Source organism: Alexandromys fortis, unplaced genomic scaffold (assembly GCF_014885135.2).
Source record: "Alexandromys fortis isolate MF-2015 unplaced genomic scaffold, M_Fortis_MF-2015_v1.1 scaffold_34, whole genome shotgun sequence".
Lineage (NCBI taxonomy): Eukaryota > Metazoa > Chordata > Mammalia > Rodentia > Cricetidae > Alexandromys > Alexandromys fortis.
The window spans coordinates 873,468-891,195 of record NW_026067933.1 but is presented as its reverse complement, the minus strand read 5'-3'; the positions used below and the strand labels follow the sequence as shown (position 1 = coordinate 891,195).

Genomic DNA, 17,728 nt, shown 5'->3' with positions numbered 1-17,728 from the left:
GTGGTCTGAGAGAGGACCCTGCCCTCCAGGGGAGGGAAACCGTGCAGTTGAGTAAAGAATGTCCAGCATCTCTCTACTATGAATGAATTTCCTACTCTTGTAATTAGTAAGGGGGTAACTTAGAATCTAATAGTTTAAAACAGATTCACAATTAAACCAACAATTACCATCACATTAGCAAAATGGCCATATTTCTTCAACATTATTTGTTTCATTAATTAGGTGTCATTCTACCTTTTAAAAGTTTTCTATGCAATCACATTTTATTAAATTTTACTAGCAACACAAGTTCATACAGTCCAGTTTTACTCAAGAAATTCTAATCCAGCACTAGACTTTAGTTGATGATCACAATGTCCCAGATTTGATATTTTCTATTAGCTGAACACTTCTTTATTTTCTAGCAGTTCAGGATGTTTTGGATTTATCTCTAATTTTCCTGTCTAATTTTGGAATCTGCTTTTCTCCAAAGATACCAGGAATACTTTTATAGGTCAAGATCTGTCTGTGCATTACATATGTTCCTTACTTCTGGAGATGATCACCTCTGCATGACAGTACCTGTAATGGTATCCACATAGGCATCTAAAGTCTGACTACAAGGCATCTTCAGCTTCAAAAAACCCAGAAATCTTTAGTCTCCCATCCCATACTTACACCCCTTTCTCCAAGAGGAGAAACTCCTATTTTACAGCATTATACATCTAATGAACAACTTAATGAATTATTTAATGTACTTCTGTTCACAGATTTTTTTTCTCAATTATAGCTTTTAATCAAGTTAGTTCAAATAACAGGAGTATATGTGGTAAATGTGTATGATCACTGCAGATATTAAAATTTGGGAGCACAGTGCAAATAATTTCTTAAGTGTGTAGAGTTAAATACATCTCATAATATTATTGAATTAATGTCAGTATAATTTGTATCATTACACTAAATACATTTTATAATTATATTGATATGTAACTTAAAAAGCAAATTCAATATAGAACTATGTGCGTACATGGGTTCTGTATTATGGCACTATAGGATGAAGCAGGGGAATCAAAGTTAAACACAAGTGCTGACTGCCCCAGGAGGATCTACTATCACTGATGGTACGAAGGCATTGGTTGGGCAGTGTAACCACAGGCATCTGCATGCTGGTCACAGTACTGTGAGTGGTCTTACTTGTAGCGGAGACTTGCTGACATCGCTCTACCTCATAGAGTGATACTGAGCCTGATCCAGAGTCTACAGGAAGAAAACAGAAAATCTCACAATTGCATAGCTATTTAAAAAACATCCACCAGAAACTCAATGTAAAACTTAAAATATAGAACATAGTCCAGAGAAACTGAGGAAAGCCTAAATAAACATTGAAATGTCTAGTTTCCTGAAATTTCCTTGCAGATTCAGATACTCTTAACAAAAATAACAGATAGTTACAAAAATTAAAAGGCAAAGTCTCTCCTTTCTTTGAGGAGAAATATAAAGAATTCACAATACTGAATAAATCAAGACAGGGAGGAAAATTAGTGGATTTATGCTACTTGACTTCAAGGCATAGCAATCAAGAAACTTTGGTACTGATAGAAAGAATAATAACAAGAAAAACAAGGAAAGCTTGGAAATCAACTCACATTTTGATTGTTGACAAAAGAAGGAAGGAAGGTCATTCATAGAGAACACAGTATTTTTGTCTTTTCAAGAAATGACTTTGCAACCACTAGAAATTATTAACAAGAGAGGGTGCAGAATTCAAAATACACTAATAAGTAATACATTTGAAGCCTCCAATAAAAACATATCTGCAGTTACTTGATGTTTTGGCAGACGCTGAAGCCATCTACATGAAAAGAAAACACACTGCAAGACTGCTCATCAACATTTCTCTCAGCATTAAGAAATGAGCTACTGACATCCGCTCTGGCATAGACGAATCTCAGAATATAGGATGTACAAAAGCAATTCCACTAAGTTCAACAATAAGAATATCTTGAGAGATTTGGATGACTCATGCTTATGCATTAGACACCCAATACACTTATAAGCAAAACCACTTGGACTGGCTAATATAAAGGAGCATCAGCACCCTTTGTTCCCTTTAGAAACTGACAAGCAAAATGGTTGCTTAGGAAAGTCACATAGTTTTTTTTTTTTAATGAATACAAAACACTACGCATACATTATAATTCAAATAAAGACTATCATTCTAATTTGAAAGTGTGATTCAAGGGTGAACCAAGCTTAGTTGTATATAGGACAGATAAATGTTAAAATATTTCTTTAACACAAATATACACCATATAAGTATAAGAATTGAAAAGAGAGACACGGAAGAAAGCATGGAGAAACTTAGAAATGCTTTTAAAATTATGAGGAAGTAAAATGTCAATGTTACAGATTATCCTTACTTGAAAGTGAAATGTCCTCATTTTCTGCTTGACAGATTCCACTTGAGGGCTGACTGACGTCCACATCTACACATTCTAACTCTCTAAAATAAAAAAAAAAATAGGAAACTAAACTGTGTAATAAAGTCAACAGAGTAAGTTTTACCTTTACTCACACAAAATCCAAGCGTTCGTTAAATTATAAAATTTTATGATTCCGATCAATGGTCTGGAGCTTTTATCAGATTATCTGAGAGCTCCAAAGCCATCAAAGTAAACAAACAGCAGAGGAGGTCAAACAGATATCAATAGAACAGTCAGTCAATGAAATACTACAAAAACAAAGCAAAACAAAAAACCCTGGGAAATGGTTAACATTAGCAGTTACAACGATATCACCCAAGATTGGAACAATAAGCTCAATCTCCAGGGACTAATATCTGGGTGTGGACACAGGGCCTCCCTGTCAGCCACTTTTCATGCTTTCCATACAGACTACATTCATTGCTTGGTGACTCCACTGACCCGCAGGACGTCCTATGTACTAGGACCCACTGCTGCCACACTAGCCTGGCTCAGGTAGGCGACCTTCGTTCTTTTGCTTGTGTTCCACTCTAGTCTTTCCATACTTACTCTTGGTGCTGCTGCAGCTACTGGTCTGCTTCCCTCCTTCTAGTTCACCACCACCCCCTTGGGACTCAACATCGTGGTTCAGATCCAGGGTCTCTCTAATTTTTCTCAGTCATTTCTCTCAGCCTTTCCTTCTAGTCCAGCTTCATTCTTTTGTGACCAAGCAGCAGAACAACTCCCATCCCACAGCAGAACAACTCTCCATCCCACGGCAGAACAGTTAGTTCTCTACCACACATACAGCAGAACAGTTCTCTATCACGGGTCCAGACCCACCACTTAGCTGTCCAGAGCTGTGACCCAGAAGAGCACTTCACTAGCAACCCTACAGCCACCATACTTCACTAGGGACCAGACTGAGCAAAAGCAAGCAAAAATCTGAAACTCCCCCAACAAAGACAAGAACAGATATCTACACAAGAAATATCTAGAATATCATAAATACAGATGCCTAAATAACAGAGCAAAACACAAGAAGGAAGAACAAGATAATATACCCCCTCCAGAAGCCAGTAAGCCTATTATAATAGGCCTTGGGAACAGCTATTAAGCCAAAGCACAAATCAAGGACTTAAAAATAGCAATTATGAGTAAGCTCAAAGACCTTGAAGGAAATATGAACAAACCCCTAAATGAAGACCTAAAATGCAAACAGCTAAATCAAATAATGAAAAGAATTCAAGACATGGAAGTAGAATTTAACAAAGAAATAGAATAACTAAAAAAAAAAACTAACTAAAATAAAACTGGAAATGAAAAACTAAAGAAGCTGAATAAAACTTCACAGGTTAGCCTTAGCTACAGATTTAAAAAAATGAAGAAACAATTCTGGTCTTGCAGACAATGTAGAAGGAATAGATGTGCTGGCCAAAGAAAAATTCAAATATAAAAAATCCAGTCAAAAAATATCTAGGAAATCTGGGACATTATAAAAAGACCAAATCTATGAATGATAATCTATGAATGATATAAATGAAGAAACCCAGGTTATATAGATGTAGAAAATATTTTTAATAAAATCATAGAAGAAAACTCCAATATAAAGAAAGTGATGTTTATCCAGGTAGGCAAGAAGCACACAGAACACCAAATAGACTAGACCAGAAAAGTTGATGCATAATAAAACCATACTAGACCATGATGCATTAATAAAGTGCTAACTATACAGAACAAAGAATGGATATTAAAGGATACAAGAGAAAAAGACCAAGACTTTTATAGGGCAGGCCCACTTAAACATGCAACTTCTCAACAGAGACTCTAACAGGCCTAGGCAGATGTCTACAAGCTCTGAGAGACCAGAGATACCAGTATCAACTACTACACCCAAAAAAAAACTATTACTCATAATTGATGAAGAAAGAAGAAAATTTCACAATAAAAACAAGTTTAAGCAATTTCTGTGCACCAATCCAAATCTACAGAAGACAATAGGAGGAAAACTTTAGTTAAGATGAACTCACTTAAGAGGGCACATGAAATAAATAATCAAAGAAGTCAGTCTAAAGAAAGGGAGAGGATGACACACCTCATACTATGAAAACAAAATTGCACGAATTAATAAATTCTGCTTGTAAAAGCTCTCAATATTAATGGCCTCAATTACCTAATCAAAAAACAGACTGATTAGAAAACAGGACCTATCTTTCTACTACATGCATGAAACACCACTCACAACCAAGGATAAACATCATCTTATGGTACAGAGATGGAAAAAGACATTCCAAGCTAATGAATCCAAGAAGAGAGCAGGAGTAGCTATTTTAATAGTTGAAGAAAGACTTCAGGCCAACAATAATAAAAAGAAATAAGAAAGTACACTATATCCCCATTAAAGAAAAATCCACCAAGAGGATATTATATGTGTGTACCAAACACAAAGGCACTCCAGTTCACAAAAAGAAACACCACTACAGCTAAAATCACTTATTGACTCTCACATCTTGAAAGTGGGTAACTTCATCACCCTCCTCATGCCAACAGACTGGCCACCCAGACAAAAACTCAACAGAGATATGGTAAATAATATTATAAATCAAATGGAACTAGCACATATTTAAGAATGTCCCACCTAAACATTAAATAATATTCTTTCTCTCCAGTAGTCCACAGAACTTTCTGCAAAATTAACTACATACCTGAACACAAAGCGAGTCAAATCAAGTCTCAACATACATAAAAAGACTGAAATTACAGCCTGCATTCCACATGAGCACTATGGAAGCTGGACACCAATACACTGGAAACAGGAAAACATATACAAACGCATACACATTGGACAACTCATAACTGAATAAAAATAGAGTCAAGCTTGAAATAAATAAGGAAATTAACTTTTAAATGAATTTTGACTGAATGAAAATGAAAATACAACATATTTAAATTTATAGAATACAATAGAGGCAGGCCTAAAAGACTTTCATAGCACTAAGTGCCTACATAAAAAAAACTGGAGAAGGGAAGGACACACTTGAAAGCTCTAGAACAGAAGAAATAATACTCAAAAAGAAGAGATGAGAAAAATAATTCAGTTCAGAATTAAAATTAATTTCACCCAGCTACAAGCCATGCAACCTACTACAGAAACCCTCCTACACTGTATATTGGTATAACAGTGGCACATATATTAAAGGAGTAACTAGCCACTTTTAAAAACTGAGCATCACTCAACATCAACACGGAAGCTTCTTCTTAGAGCAGATGGTAGGCAGTAAAGTGATCCACAACCAGACGAAGTGCAAAGGGTTGAGAGTCTTTGAAACACACATCCTAAAGGGACGTCTTTATCATACAGTTCCTCTCCAGGCTCAGAGATCAATGCAAGGGAGAAGGCATAACGCCTGCAGAAGCCAGTGGAGGTGATGATTCCAAAGGAACAGCATCTTCCAGACACAAAATGACTGGCGCACACATGGATTCAAGACACTGTCACAACATGTACAAGACTGACACAGGTTCAAACCAGACAAAACCCAGCAATGAGAAAGGAAGTCCCAGCTTGTACCAAAAAGTTATTTGAAACTACTAATCCTTGAGAAAGGGAAAATCTGTTTTTACCAACACAGTGACACTCCATCAACCACCCCAGGACAGGCCCCACGCTCATAATGGGCCAATATAACATTGACTCCATGCTCTGTTTTTTGTTGTTACTGTTAATTTTTATCTGTTGATTTCTTTAGTTTATGTGTTTTGATTTATTTTCTTTTTCTTCAGGAAGAGAAGGAGAGAGAGAGAACATGAAGTTACGTGGGAAGGGATGTGCAGGAGGATCTGGGAGTACTTAGGAACGGAAAAGGAATATGATTAAAATATATGCATGGTAAAATTTTGACTAAAATATTAGAAAAGTGAAATTCTGTTCTGGCACATTGTGAATTAAAATAACATGAAACTCGTAAAATAGAAAGTTAACATCAAAGGCAATTAAAGTAAATTAAACCTTGAATAACAATAATTTTATTTCAGTTTATATAGAATGATGTACTTTCTCTTTGAAGATATATGGATTTCTTCCTCCAGAATATGGTGAAATTGTTTCTGTTCATGGTACACACTAAAAACACCAAAGGAAGAAGCAAACTGAACTGATACTGTGCTATTTTCTAAGAACTTTAAAAATATTCCTTAATGTGTTTTAAAATGTAAGATATAAAATACTCACTTTTTCAGCTGATCCAAGCACGGACTAGTTTCTGGCAAAACCCTGATACCCCGACCATAACTGGTCCCTCCATGAAGATGAAACTCCAGTCGTAACAGTGAATTTGTGAGCGCTGAATTAACAGACTGAAGTTTGGTATGGAGGCTAAAGATTCTAAGAAAGCTTCCAATCTAAAAGAATATTAAGAAAATTATTTCAGAAAAAAGGGATTAATTTAAACAATTTCTGGTATTTGAAAATTTCACAGTCAATAGGAGGCAGTAACAAAAAACACAACCAAGGACGCTTTCCAACCGCAGAAGACACTGCAAGGAGGGCAGCACTAGGCCTGGCATCAGCTGCAGGGACTCCACATCAGAGAAACACGGATGGGAGCATGCTTATGCACATGCCCATGGGCAAACTACCCAGCACACGCAGGCCCATTTCGGAGGCTCATCAATAGAATACAGTGAAGGGATCTAAGACCTAAATGAAATTCTATTTGATAATATTTTGAAAAGAACTTGTTTGAACTACCCTAAAATAATATTATAAAGGGGGCATAAAATCCCCTCACTATGAGACATTAGAAAAAAAATTAATCATCTAGTTTGATCAAAATAACATAATGGCCATATTTACTTGACAGGTTAATTTTCTTGCTAGCCACAGAAAGACTTCTGCCTTAGTCCTCGGCTGGTATCATACATGTGTGCCACCAACTGTTTTCCCGTATCTTACAAATTCCACGGAAAACAAAGTTCTAATATAACGTTTTATTTTTATCACAATCTTGTGGAATACATTCTGTAAATTCAAATGTAGGATTAAGCCAGAATTTTGAACTAACTACTCTAAGTCAATCTCAGCTATTTTTCTAAATTTATACTAAAACATCTGTAACTAGAGAATTTAGACATTCTTCAATGAATATGACAAATGAAAAAAGCATAGTAGGGTATTAAAAGCCACTGACATTTAGAGCCAAGTGCTGCTGGACGAGACTCTAGTACCAGCCGTGGGGGAAGACAGTTTGTACCCACAGCATCCAAACCAGCTCAAGCACTTCCATCTTAATAAGATCAAATAAAAAAGACACTGATATCTACCAAAAGGAGCACACTATGTAATATCAACTGCATGTGTTTTTATGTAGACTTTTAAGTAAAAAAGGAAGAATATAAGGAAGTTTAACTCACTTGCATATAAGCAGCATTTCTGAGTGTTGGGTGAGTGAGAAGCTACTTCTCTCCTTTTCCCTACAAATTCAGTATAATTGTGGTAACATAACAAATTAGAAAAGCATCAAATGGAGGGACAGGGTAGGGAGGGTGTAGAGATGAGAGGAGGGAGGGAGGCAGGGAGGGAGAGAGGGACAAGCAAAGCAAGCTTCTGCTCCGGAAGCTCTTTGTTAACCTTGAGCTCTAGCGGAGCAGGAGGAGCAGACAAGTCAGAGAGAAACAGCCACACTCTCAGCACTGCACTACAACTTCTCTTCCAAGGAAATCTCTTTCTGGTCCTCGCAGGATTTCTGAGGTGGGCAGGCAGATGGAAGGAGCCAGTCTATTCTCTTCAAATTACCTTTAACTGCTTTTAAAGGCAATTGAGGTAGAGAAGTTAAAGAGCTGGAGAAGGGAATATAGAAAGGTTCAAGGGAAAAATATAAGGGAAATATATACTTTCCATGTGGACTCTAAAGTGAGATACTAGAATAATAAATATTAAAATACATATTTTTGTATGCTTTTCATAATGCTTAGTCCTTTTGATTTTACATTAGTATAGCAGATGTCCATCACCGTTAAGGGCTAGAAAGAAAGCTGAAACAGGAAAAGGCCTCCATTAGTAGACAAAGTTTAGCTATACTAAGATTAATTTCGTTTACATTAAATGTTTAATTTAAGGCAATTTCAGCCAGAAACTTCAGTGTCTTTCATGACATCTGAAAACTTTTTCCAAAAACGTATAAACTCTATACGGAAGAAAAAGGAGCTGGTTGGTGGTGGCACACGCCTTTAATCCCAGCACTCGGGAGGCAGAGGCAGGCGGATCTCTATGAGTTCGAGGCCAGCCTGGTCTACAAGAGCTAGTTCCAGGACAGGAACCAAAAGCTACGAAGAAACCCTGTCTCAAAAATCAAAAAACAACAACAACAACAACAACAACAAAAACGTCAGGATTGTTCTGAAGAGTAGGATGTGGGGCAAGACAAAAAGTAAGACAGACACCCTAAGGAGTAGTGAGCACGGCCGCGTGCTGGAGTAAGAGTAACTTCAAGAGCAGGCGACTGAGACCACAGGGACTGCAGCAGGTTCCATACACAGCTTTAATGCAGAGGAGTCTGAAGTAAGTGTGGTAAAATCTTCAGGACAAAGCATCAATGGTGAACGCACGGAACCTAACCATGTGTTTCCTTCCCGACACTAGACCAGTGAACACAATGTACAGGTCAGCATAAAGCTTATTTCTCTGAGCAGATCACAGAGAAAAGACGACAAATAGTTATTATCAAAAATGCCTTCTGGAGACAGCACTGCATTTTGTAAAGCTTGAATAAATATTACAGAATGTGCCTGATGCTCATATATTAATCTTGTTAGTGATGCAATAAGATTCCAAAGCTACAAACCAAGGAATTTCAATAAAAAACAGGTGTAGCTTAATCTGTTATTAATGTCTAATCAATACATAACTACTAAAAATATAAGACTAGAAAGAAGTTACTATGAATGACTCTAGAAAAGAGTATTCTCCATTTAACAACAACAACAAAAGTTTTTATTTTCCCCTAGAGCTAACCACAGTTATTAGGTCACTAAATGCGAAAATGTGATTATGACTACGTGTGTTTTCTACTATTTTAAAAATTGCAGCAGGGTAAGAATATATTATTTATAGAAGTTGATAATATTATGCTTTATAACTGCATTAACTGTTGTCATTATTAAAAAAAATTTCCTGATACTACACAAGTTATGAAATTATTCCATGCATGCTAATATTAAAATGCAACTCTTAACATCTGTCTTGAAGTGTTGAGAAGGTATTTGCATCAAAGACATGTGACTGAAGATTTCTTATTGTCAATGTTTCAGAGGTTGTCAGAAAATAAGTAAACGTGGTATCAAGGAATAGTAAGTAATGTAAAATTATATTACTCACAAAGAGAATTCTTTGCATCTTGATAGTGCCCGGCAAATAATATAATGCTATGTCTGAGAGAAATGACAAGCCATCTATTTTCTTAATTATGTGTGCTCATGTCGCCCTCTGGTGGACAATGCAGAGGGTGCAGCAACAGTGGAGCTGCTGGAAACCCATTTATAATCCGCACTGCCCTGAGCTCCTCTGCAATGTGCTGGTTAGGATTGAGGGAAGAGAAGCAGGATAGGTGTAGTGAATATGCCTAGTTAGGACCTGAGCACAGGAGAAGACAAGTCAAATAATCAAATGGTTAAAACAGATTAAGGAGCAGCCTTTCTTCTCATTAAAGAGTCCTTCCTGTGTATTATGAAAGCATATTCAAATTTGGACTTATCATTATTCTTGTTTTCAAAGTAAATCAATCCGTGTAGACAGCATCTTCGGAAAAAATCCCAAAGTCTACCTTTCAAACTATGCAAGTTCAGGTGCCTCAATGTACACAAACATTTATAAAGGGTAAGAAAATGTTAGCACCCTGGCCCTGCCCTTCACAGAATTTACTGATTAGAGTCAGTTAAGACAATCTGTAACACAATATGACAGGAAAGTGTTTTCTACTCTAGGATATTCGTTTAATAAACGGGAACAGCACTAAACTGCACACATGCAGTTTTATTTGTGTTTTCTCTTCTTATAAATAAATAGAAACAATCTATAGGAAAGATTATTTCTTTTCAGCATTTATTAGACCCAGAAGCAGGAGACTTTCAAAAAAATTGATAAAAATGAACAAAAACTATTCTCTACCATTTGTGAATCTAAATATAATAAGAACTGCCAAATTTCCTTAGTCAGTAAGCAAGGTCCATACAATACACACAAACAACCCAAATCACTCTGCACACTAGGTAATATAATATTTTCTCAAAGTAATATGCACAAAGGTAAGTCTACACTCTGCCAAAACAATTCAGGATGTTTCAAGATAATAAGCTGGAGAGCTGGAACCAGGGCTAGCACCTTAGTCACTTGTCCATTTCAGGGGACTATTTCCACTTCGCATGGAACAGACCTGTGGGGCAGTGCCTAGAGTCCCCTGAAGAGACCGGGACCTGAGGTGACCCCACCGGCTGTCCAGAACCTGCATGGGGACTCAGGAACGGAAGCTGCAGAATAGCACAGGCAGGAGCCAGAGCATCTGCTGCAGAATTGACTTCCGGAGACTCGGATTTTGTTCCAGTATAAACCAATAACTGAAGACTACTTTTGAAAAAATAAAAAAGAATACATGGAGCTTCTAAAGAAAAAACTACTACCTAAAAATTTTTATTTATTCAACATGAAGTTTAATTTTATATAATGACTTGAAAACTTTATCAAAAGAAAATAATTCACATCATACATGATGTGTATGATGAAAATTCACACATTTCTACTCTTTCTAGACTTCTAGGTTACTTATAAATAGACTTTACGAATGAGAACCAACAGTAGTAGTTTAATATAGCACTTTGTCCAAACGCCACCCATATAAAATAAAATCATTTGTCATTATTATTGTGGTGAAGATATATATTGCTTTAGTAATGGCATTCTGGTGGTTAGAACTGTATCATTTTTCTTATCCCTCATTAAAGTTGCAACTTCTTTTTAAAATATTGTTAATAATTTTAAAGCATCATAAATAACATTTCTCATATCACGAATTTATTTTTATTATTTCTAGAAAAAATATGCTTGTAGACATAATTTGAAACGTTCCCAACACATGAGAAGTCGTCTTTTGAGTTACTGGTCAGGGTTGTCTGAGAGATTTCTAAAACACTGGCTACTGCTGTTGTCCCCCAGAGGCAGAAGGCACCATGACTTTGGACATAGGACCCAGGCCCCAGGAACCCTGAGTTGGATCTGAAAGTCCCAAAGGAAGAAGCAAACAACAGTCCTATCCAGCTGTGATGGCCATGATACACAAAAATGACCAACATGGCATGATAACCCTAGGGTTGCAGTAGTGGCATGCATACCTTGGTAGTAACCAATAGCTCTAAACAAGAAGGAAATTATGCCTGGTACTGTAAACCTAGCCAATTACCTGGAACTAGTGAAGCCATGGATCTTGGAGGAGAACCTACAACTGCCACTTTAGTAAACCAACATACTCCCTAACTATATCCTAAAAATTTATCCTTATACACAGAGAAAAGTGTAGTTCTCATCCTTCATCAAGGAAAAAATTCTCTTTAAAACAGAGACCATTAAAGAAAACTACAACCAACTAAGATGCACAAATGTAGAGCTGAGTCCAAAGAATCCATTTACAACATAACTGTAAAGGTCAGGGAACATTTCAGAAAAGAGGGAATGAAGACTGTTGAAGACCCAAACATACAGGAGGTCTGCTGTAAGATTGTGTTTTCTAGAAATAATGGAGACCTAAACCCATTAAATCTTACCAACAAGGCTTCCTCAACATGATCTGAATGAGGGTGGCATTAACAAACATGCTAATGAGAGAGGGGGAAGCTCAGGAGACCTGAATCCCACACAGAGACCTACAGACAACTGAGGAATGCTGAGAGCAGGAGTCTGCTCACCCAGGGAAGAGCACACCCATTGGTTATCTAATACCAAATGACCAGGCCTGAAAATATATATACATGTATACATGTATACATTTATATACACACACACACACCTAGAGAGACAGAAAGAGGCCACGCAACTTAAAAGAAATCAAGGGATGGGGCATACATGGGAGGGTGTGGAGGGAAGGAGAAAATGGAAAAAGGGTTATTGATATAATTACATTCTCAAATAAAAAGTAATTTTAAATATGTGTGTGTGTGTTTATATATGTTATAAATATATGTGGGACCCTCACCCCTTATTCTCAAAGGGGCAAGAAGAAATTTCCTAGCAGAATGTTTTCCCAGGAAGATAGTGGCCTTCCCCTCTCCCACCCAGGAAGATTCCCAGCACAAGGTCACTTAGCTCAGTCCAGCCAGTCACCTGATATAGGCTGATAAAGATGGCCTAACTCAAGAACAGTGGCCTTGCTCTAGGAACAAGGAAAAAGGTGACTTAACAGAATGGAATGGAGCAAAAGTTCTTGTACCCGTGCCAAAGCATCTTCAAAGATTCTCTTTTTAGTTATGCCTTTAAAAGCTAACCCCACAGAGGAGATACAACTCCGCTCTACCTTGTTGTAACAGGGATGGAGATGAGTTCCAAACATGTCTGTATTATGCTGGTTAAACCTTGCTTATTACAGTCTGGGCCTCTCTGGTGGTCTCTCTCTGGGGGTCATAAACTGGGTACAAATATATATATTGTTGTATATAACCAAGACAAATTTGGTTAATTTCTAGACCCCCTATATCACCTACAAACAATATATGAGCATAAATTATAAAACTGCAAAGACTACAAAAACTAAAGAACAAGCATCTTTCTACTCAACATCACCTTCAGGGATTTAGCCACTTGCACATGATTGTCATAGACCATAACGTCTACCACCAGACTCTGCAGCCGAAGAATGTGACTTAAGTCACCTTCAAAGTTAAGGTCTTGTAAGGAGACTCTCCAGGAGGGAAAAGTGGTCCTCGTTCCGTCCCATACCTGTATAGGACAGGAACAAAAGGCTTAATGAGGTTTATGAAATACTGAGGCAAGCTTCAAAATGAATCAATGCACACTACTGAGTGTCCTTAATACTTCTAAATGTGATGTGTATCATTCTGAGACTGTAAAAAGGCTAAATATGAACTACTGGTGAGATGCAGGAAAATGCAGAAAGATAAAAATGAAAAGTCACTGTATGACACCAAGCAAAATATTAAGTAACTGTAGACTGAGTTTTCTTCTATCTGTGCTCAAATACCACTCCATTCCTCCCACCTACCTCTCCTTCTTTTTATCTCCCCCATTTATACCCCTCAGTTCTGGGTATATTTAACTTCTGGTTACTATAAAAAACAAAGATGGGCTGGAGAGATGGCTCAGAGGTTAAGAGCACTGACTGCTGTTCCAGAGGTCCTGAGTTCAATTCCCAGCAACCACATGGTGGCTCACAGCCATCTATAATGAGACCTGGGGCCCCCTTCTGGCATGCGGGCACACATGGAAGGAATGCTGTACACATAATAAATATTTTTAAAAAATAAAATAAATAAAAAACAAAGATATGAGATAAAGTCAAAAGTTTAAGACAATGAGATTATGCCTGTTTCAAACTGAGTATCAAGAAACTAGAATAAGGGGGTGGAGAGATGGCTCAGTGGTTAAGAGCATTGCTTGCTCTTCCAAAGGTCCTGAGTTCAATTTCTGGCAACCACATGGTGGCTCACAACCATCTGTAATGAGATGTGGTGCCCTCTTCTGGCCTGCAGACATACACACAGACAGAATATTGTATACATAATAAATATATATATATATATACATATATATATAGAAACTAGAATAAGCTTAAGGAAATTTAAACTTAGAAGTATTTCTCAGCATCTACATTGTATGAACAGAGTAATAAAAAAAAGTGGAATAATGCTTTTATTATAGATTCTTGAGGCTGGAGAGATGGCTCAGCCATTGACAATGCATACCACTCTTGAAGAAGGCACGGGTTTGGTTTCCAGCACCCATGTCAAGATCTTACAACTGCCTGTAACTTCATCTTTAGGTGATCCAAGACACTTTTCTGGCCTTTCCAGGCACCTGCATAAATGTGCAAAGACTTACACAAATACATGTAATTAAAAAATAAAATCCATTCTTAAAAAAGATTTATCCAATTATGGTTTAAATGCAAACCACAGACAGGTAAATGATGTTGCCTGAGCCTACTGCGGAGCTGCCTTGTTCAGAGTTCAGACTGGCCTGGGTGCGTGTCTGTGGGGGATTTGTTTTAGATTAGTGATTGGTGCAGGAGAGCCCAGTCCACTGTGAGCAGCATCATCCTCAGGCAGGGGGTCCTGAATCAAGTAAGAGCACTAACACCGTATAAGCTGGTCTATAAGCCAGCAAACAAGTAGCATCCTTCGTGACTTCTGCCCCACCTGTTAAGTTCTTGCTTGTGTGTCTATCCTGACTCCCGCCTGGACTGTGATCTGGAAGTATAAGCCAAGTAACTCTTCCCTTCCATAAGGTGATTTTGGTCAAAGTGTCTTATCAAAGCAATGATATAATATCAATTCTTGGCAAAGAAATGAACTAAAACACATGGCTACTGGGAAAGCCTAAAATGGATATATTATGACGGAAAAAGGACATGGTCAGTAATGTAAGGTTCAGATTGAAAAAGGAAATATTTTGCATACTAATAAGTATGATTTCAAAAGAATAATGTGTTTTCATGTTTTTAATATTTAATTAAAAATTATTTCTGATACATTAGAAAATCAACATCAGAAAAAAATCATTCATAATTCTATTCCTTCAAAGTAGCTCAGAGTAAAACATTGCTATATTACTTCCTAGAATAATTTTGCTACTTAGGAACATTTTTAGTATATAAATGAAACATATTACTAAGCAGACTATTATTAAAATTTATTTCAACAAGTTTAGGTCTACAATTTCACTACAGGTTCATAAAACATTCTATCAAAGAGTTCATACAATTACTATGCTTCTTTTTCCTTCCAGGTTTTGACTATATATAAGGAAAAGTATTATTTCAAGAATACTTTTTTATATATTTAAAATTATTTCAATAAAGGAAATTTATAAAACTAGACTGTTAAATGATTTGTAAAGGCTTTTAAGATATAACAAGCTGTCCTCAAAGAGCTTCATTAAGTTTTTCATATTTATTTCTCAGTACTGAATTTCAAAATAAGTTCCTCAACCTTCTTCAGCCCTGTTAGCATTCAGGAGTGGGAGGAGCTGACAAGGCTTCACACCTAACTGAGGCACTCCTGGCAGTTAATAGCTTCTGGAGGCAGAAGAACCATGTTTCTTCAGGAGTGTGGTCACTGGCAGGGTGGCCATGCCCTGTGAATGGATGCCCAGTCAAGCACACATGGGGACACTAAATGGACTTAGTGAGGAAAGCGAAGGACGTGAAGGTAGGAGCGGGATGTTTTGTGGGGATAAGCGAGAGGAGGATGAAGGGGAGGGGGGAAACAGGAAGTGGATATGACCACATTTCACAGTATAAATTTATGAAATTCTCAAAGAATAAATTTTAAAAGACAATATAATAAACCCTTCATCCAAGGTTTGATGTGGGAGTGTCATATATTAATCTGTTGATTTCATTGGTTAAGCAATAAAGGAACTCCTTGGCCCTGATAGGTTAAAACATAGGTGGGAGGAGTAAACAGAATAGGATGCTGGGAGGAAGAGGAAGTGAGCTCAGACCCGACAGCTCTGCTCTCTGGAGAGAGGCCCTGCTTCGCTCTCCCAGGCAGCTCCGACCCAGGATGGACGTAGGCTAGAATCTTCCCGGTAAGCGCACCTTGGGGTGCTTACACACATTATTAGAAATGGGCTAGTCCAGGTGCGAGACTTAGCCAAGAAGAGGCTAGATAGAAATGGGCCAAGCAGTCTTTAAATGAATACAGTTTGTGTGTTGTTATTTCGGGCATAAGCTAGCAGGCGGCTGGGGTGCTGGGGACGCAGCCCCGCCACTCGTATTTCAACAAAGGTTGACTTATCTGAAAACTGATTATTTACTAAAATAGGCTACAGGCGTACAGGGATTCTTTAGAGATAAAAATGCAGTTTTGACTCTATCTGCTACAGGGTTGCAGGCTTTATCTCAATCTGTAGCTTTTTCTATCATCGAAACAGTCAACAGATGTTATCAGCAAAGAGCTAGCATCTTTGTTCCTGGAAACGTTCAATGGTTTACAAGTACTCATGAGTTAAGGATATCACATTGGCCAGGGAACATAAGTTACTTGTGCAGGATTCCTTCTAATCCTGGATGATTTTATATTTCTTTGGTGTAGTTTGGCTTACTTGACTTACTTAACTTTCCTTACAGTGTTCCTTTAAAATATGCCAGCAGTAACAGCAATGAGAAGCCCTTTCTTATCCATGCACCATGACATTCCATTGTCTGATTATTCCAAACAGAGCATTAAGCATAGGATCTTGGCCAAAGCAGTGCTACTCAAAAAATCCTATATAAAAATCCAAAGAGTCAAAAAGGAAAATAATGTGGGATTCCCCTCTGTATGCTGTGAATACCACTGGTTAATAAAGAAACTGTTTGGCCGGATGGGAAAAACAAAGATATGCAGGGAAAACTAAACTGAATGCTAGGAGAAAGGAGGGGAGTCAGAGAGAAGCCATGAAGCCACGGCCAGAGACAGATGTGTTGAAACTTTGCTGGCAGGCCACGGACTCATGATGGACAGATTAGTGGAGTTGAGTTAAATTATGATGTAAAAGCTAGCCAATAATAAGCTAGAGCTTATGGGTCAAGCAGTGATTTAGATAATATAGTTTCTGTGTGATGATTTCGGGAATCATGGGCACTGGGAAACACACAAGCAGCCTCCCACAACAGGAAAATGATTAAGTAACTACTTTCCCCAGGTTATTAGTGGGGTAGGAGTAAATGAAGCCTGAATAGCATTTATGTGCCTAAAACAAAACAAAAAAATAACAACAAACATTTCAAAGTTACTCATGCCTACTCTGATGAGCAAGGAAGTAAAGACAAGGGAACAGAGCTTAGCAGCAGCATACCAAGGATGTAAAGGTGACAACACAATTCACTTCCACAAAGACGTAGAAATATTCACACAAAAGTGTCACTAAAGACATAACAGAATTCTGGATGTTCTTATTATTAAAATAAATGAATGTCACACTGTTTCTAAAATCCATCCTGACAAATATTTTTTTTTTTTTTTTCTGGAGGGAAAGCACAGAGAAAAGCAGGAAAAGAACTAAGTAGGAAGTGTGTTGTGTGTGT

General features: G+C 37.4%; 1 protein-coding gene across 4 annotated transcripts in view; it reads right to left on the bottom strand.

Moving 5' to 3' along the window:
* The window catches only part of Pot1 (protection of telomeres 1), a 65,376-nt gene that overhangs the window by 14,937 nt on the left and 32,711 nt on the right, over positions 1-17,728 (bottom strand). For 3 of the 4 annotated variants that reach the window (XM_050145898.1, XM_050145897.1, XM_050145900.1), the window contains 4 exons: positions 13,264-13,419; positions 6,673-6,842; positions 2,400-2,482; positions 1,174-1,236 (listed from right to left, as the gene is read on the bottom strand). In XM_050145898.1, coding sequence (XP_050001855.1) covers positions 1,174-1,236; positions 2,400-2,482; positions 6,673-6,842; positions 13,264-13,419 — 472 coding nt within the window. The remainder of the gene's footprint in view (positions 1-1,173; positions 1,237-2,399; positions 2,483-6,672; positions 6,843-13,263; positions 13,420-17,728) is intronic. The other variant, XM_050145899.1, reaches the window with a different exon arrangement.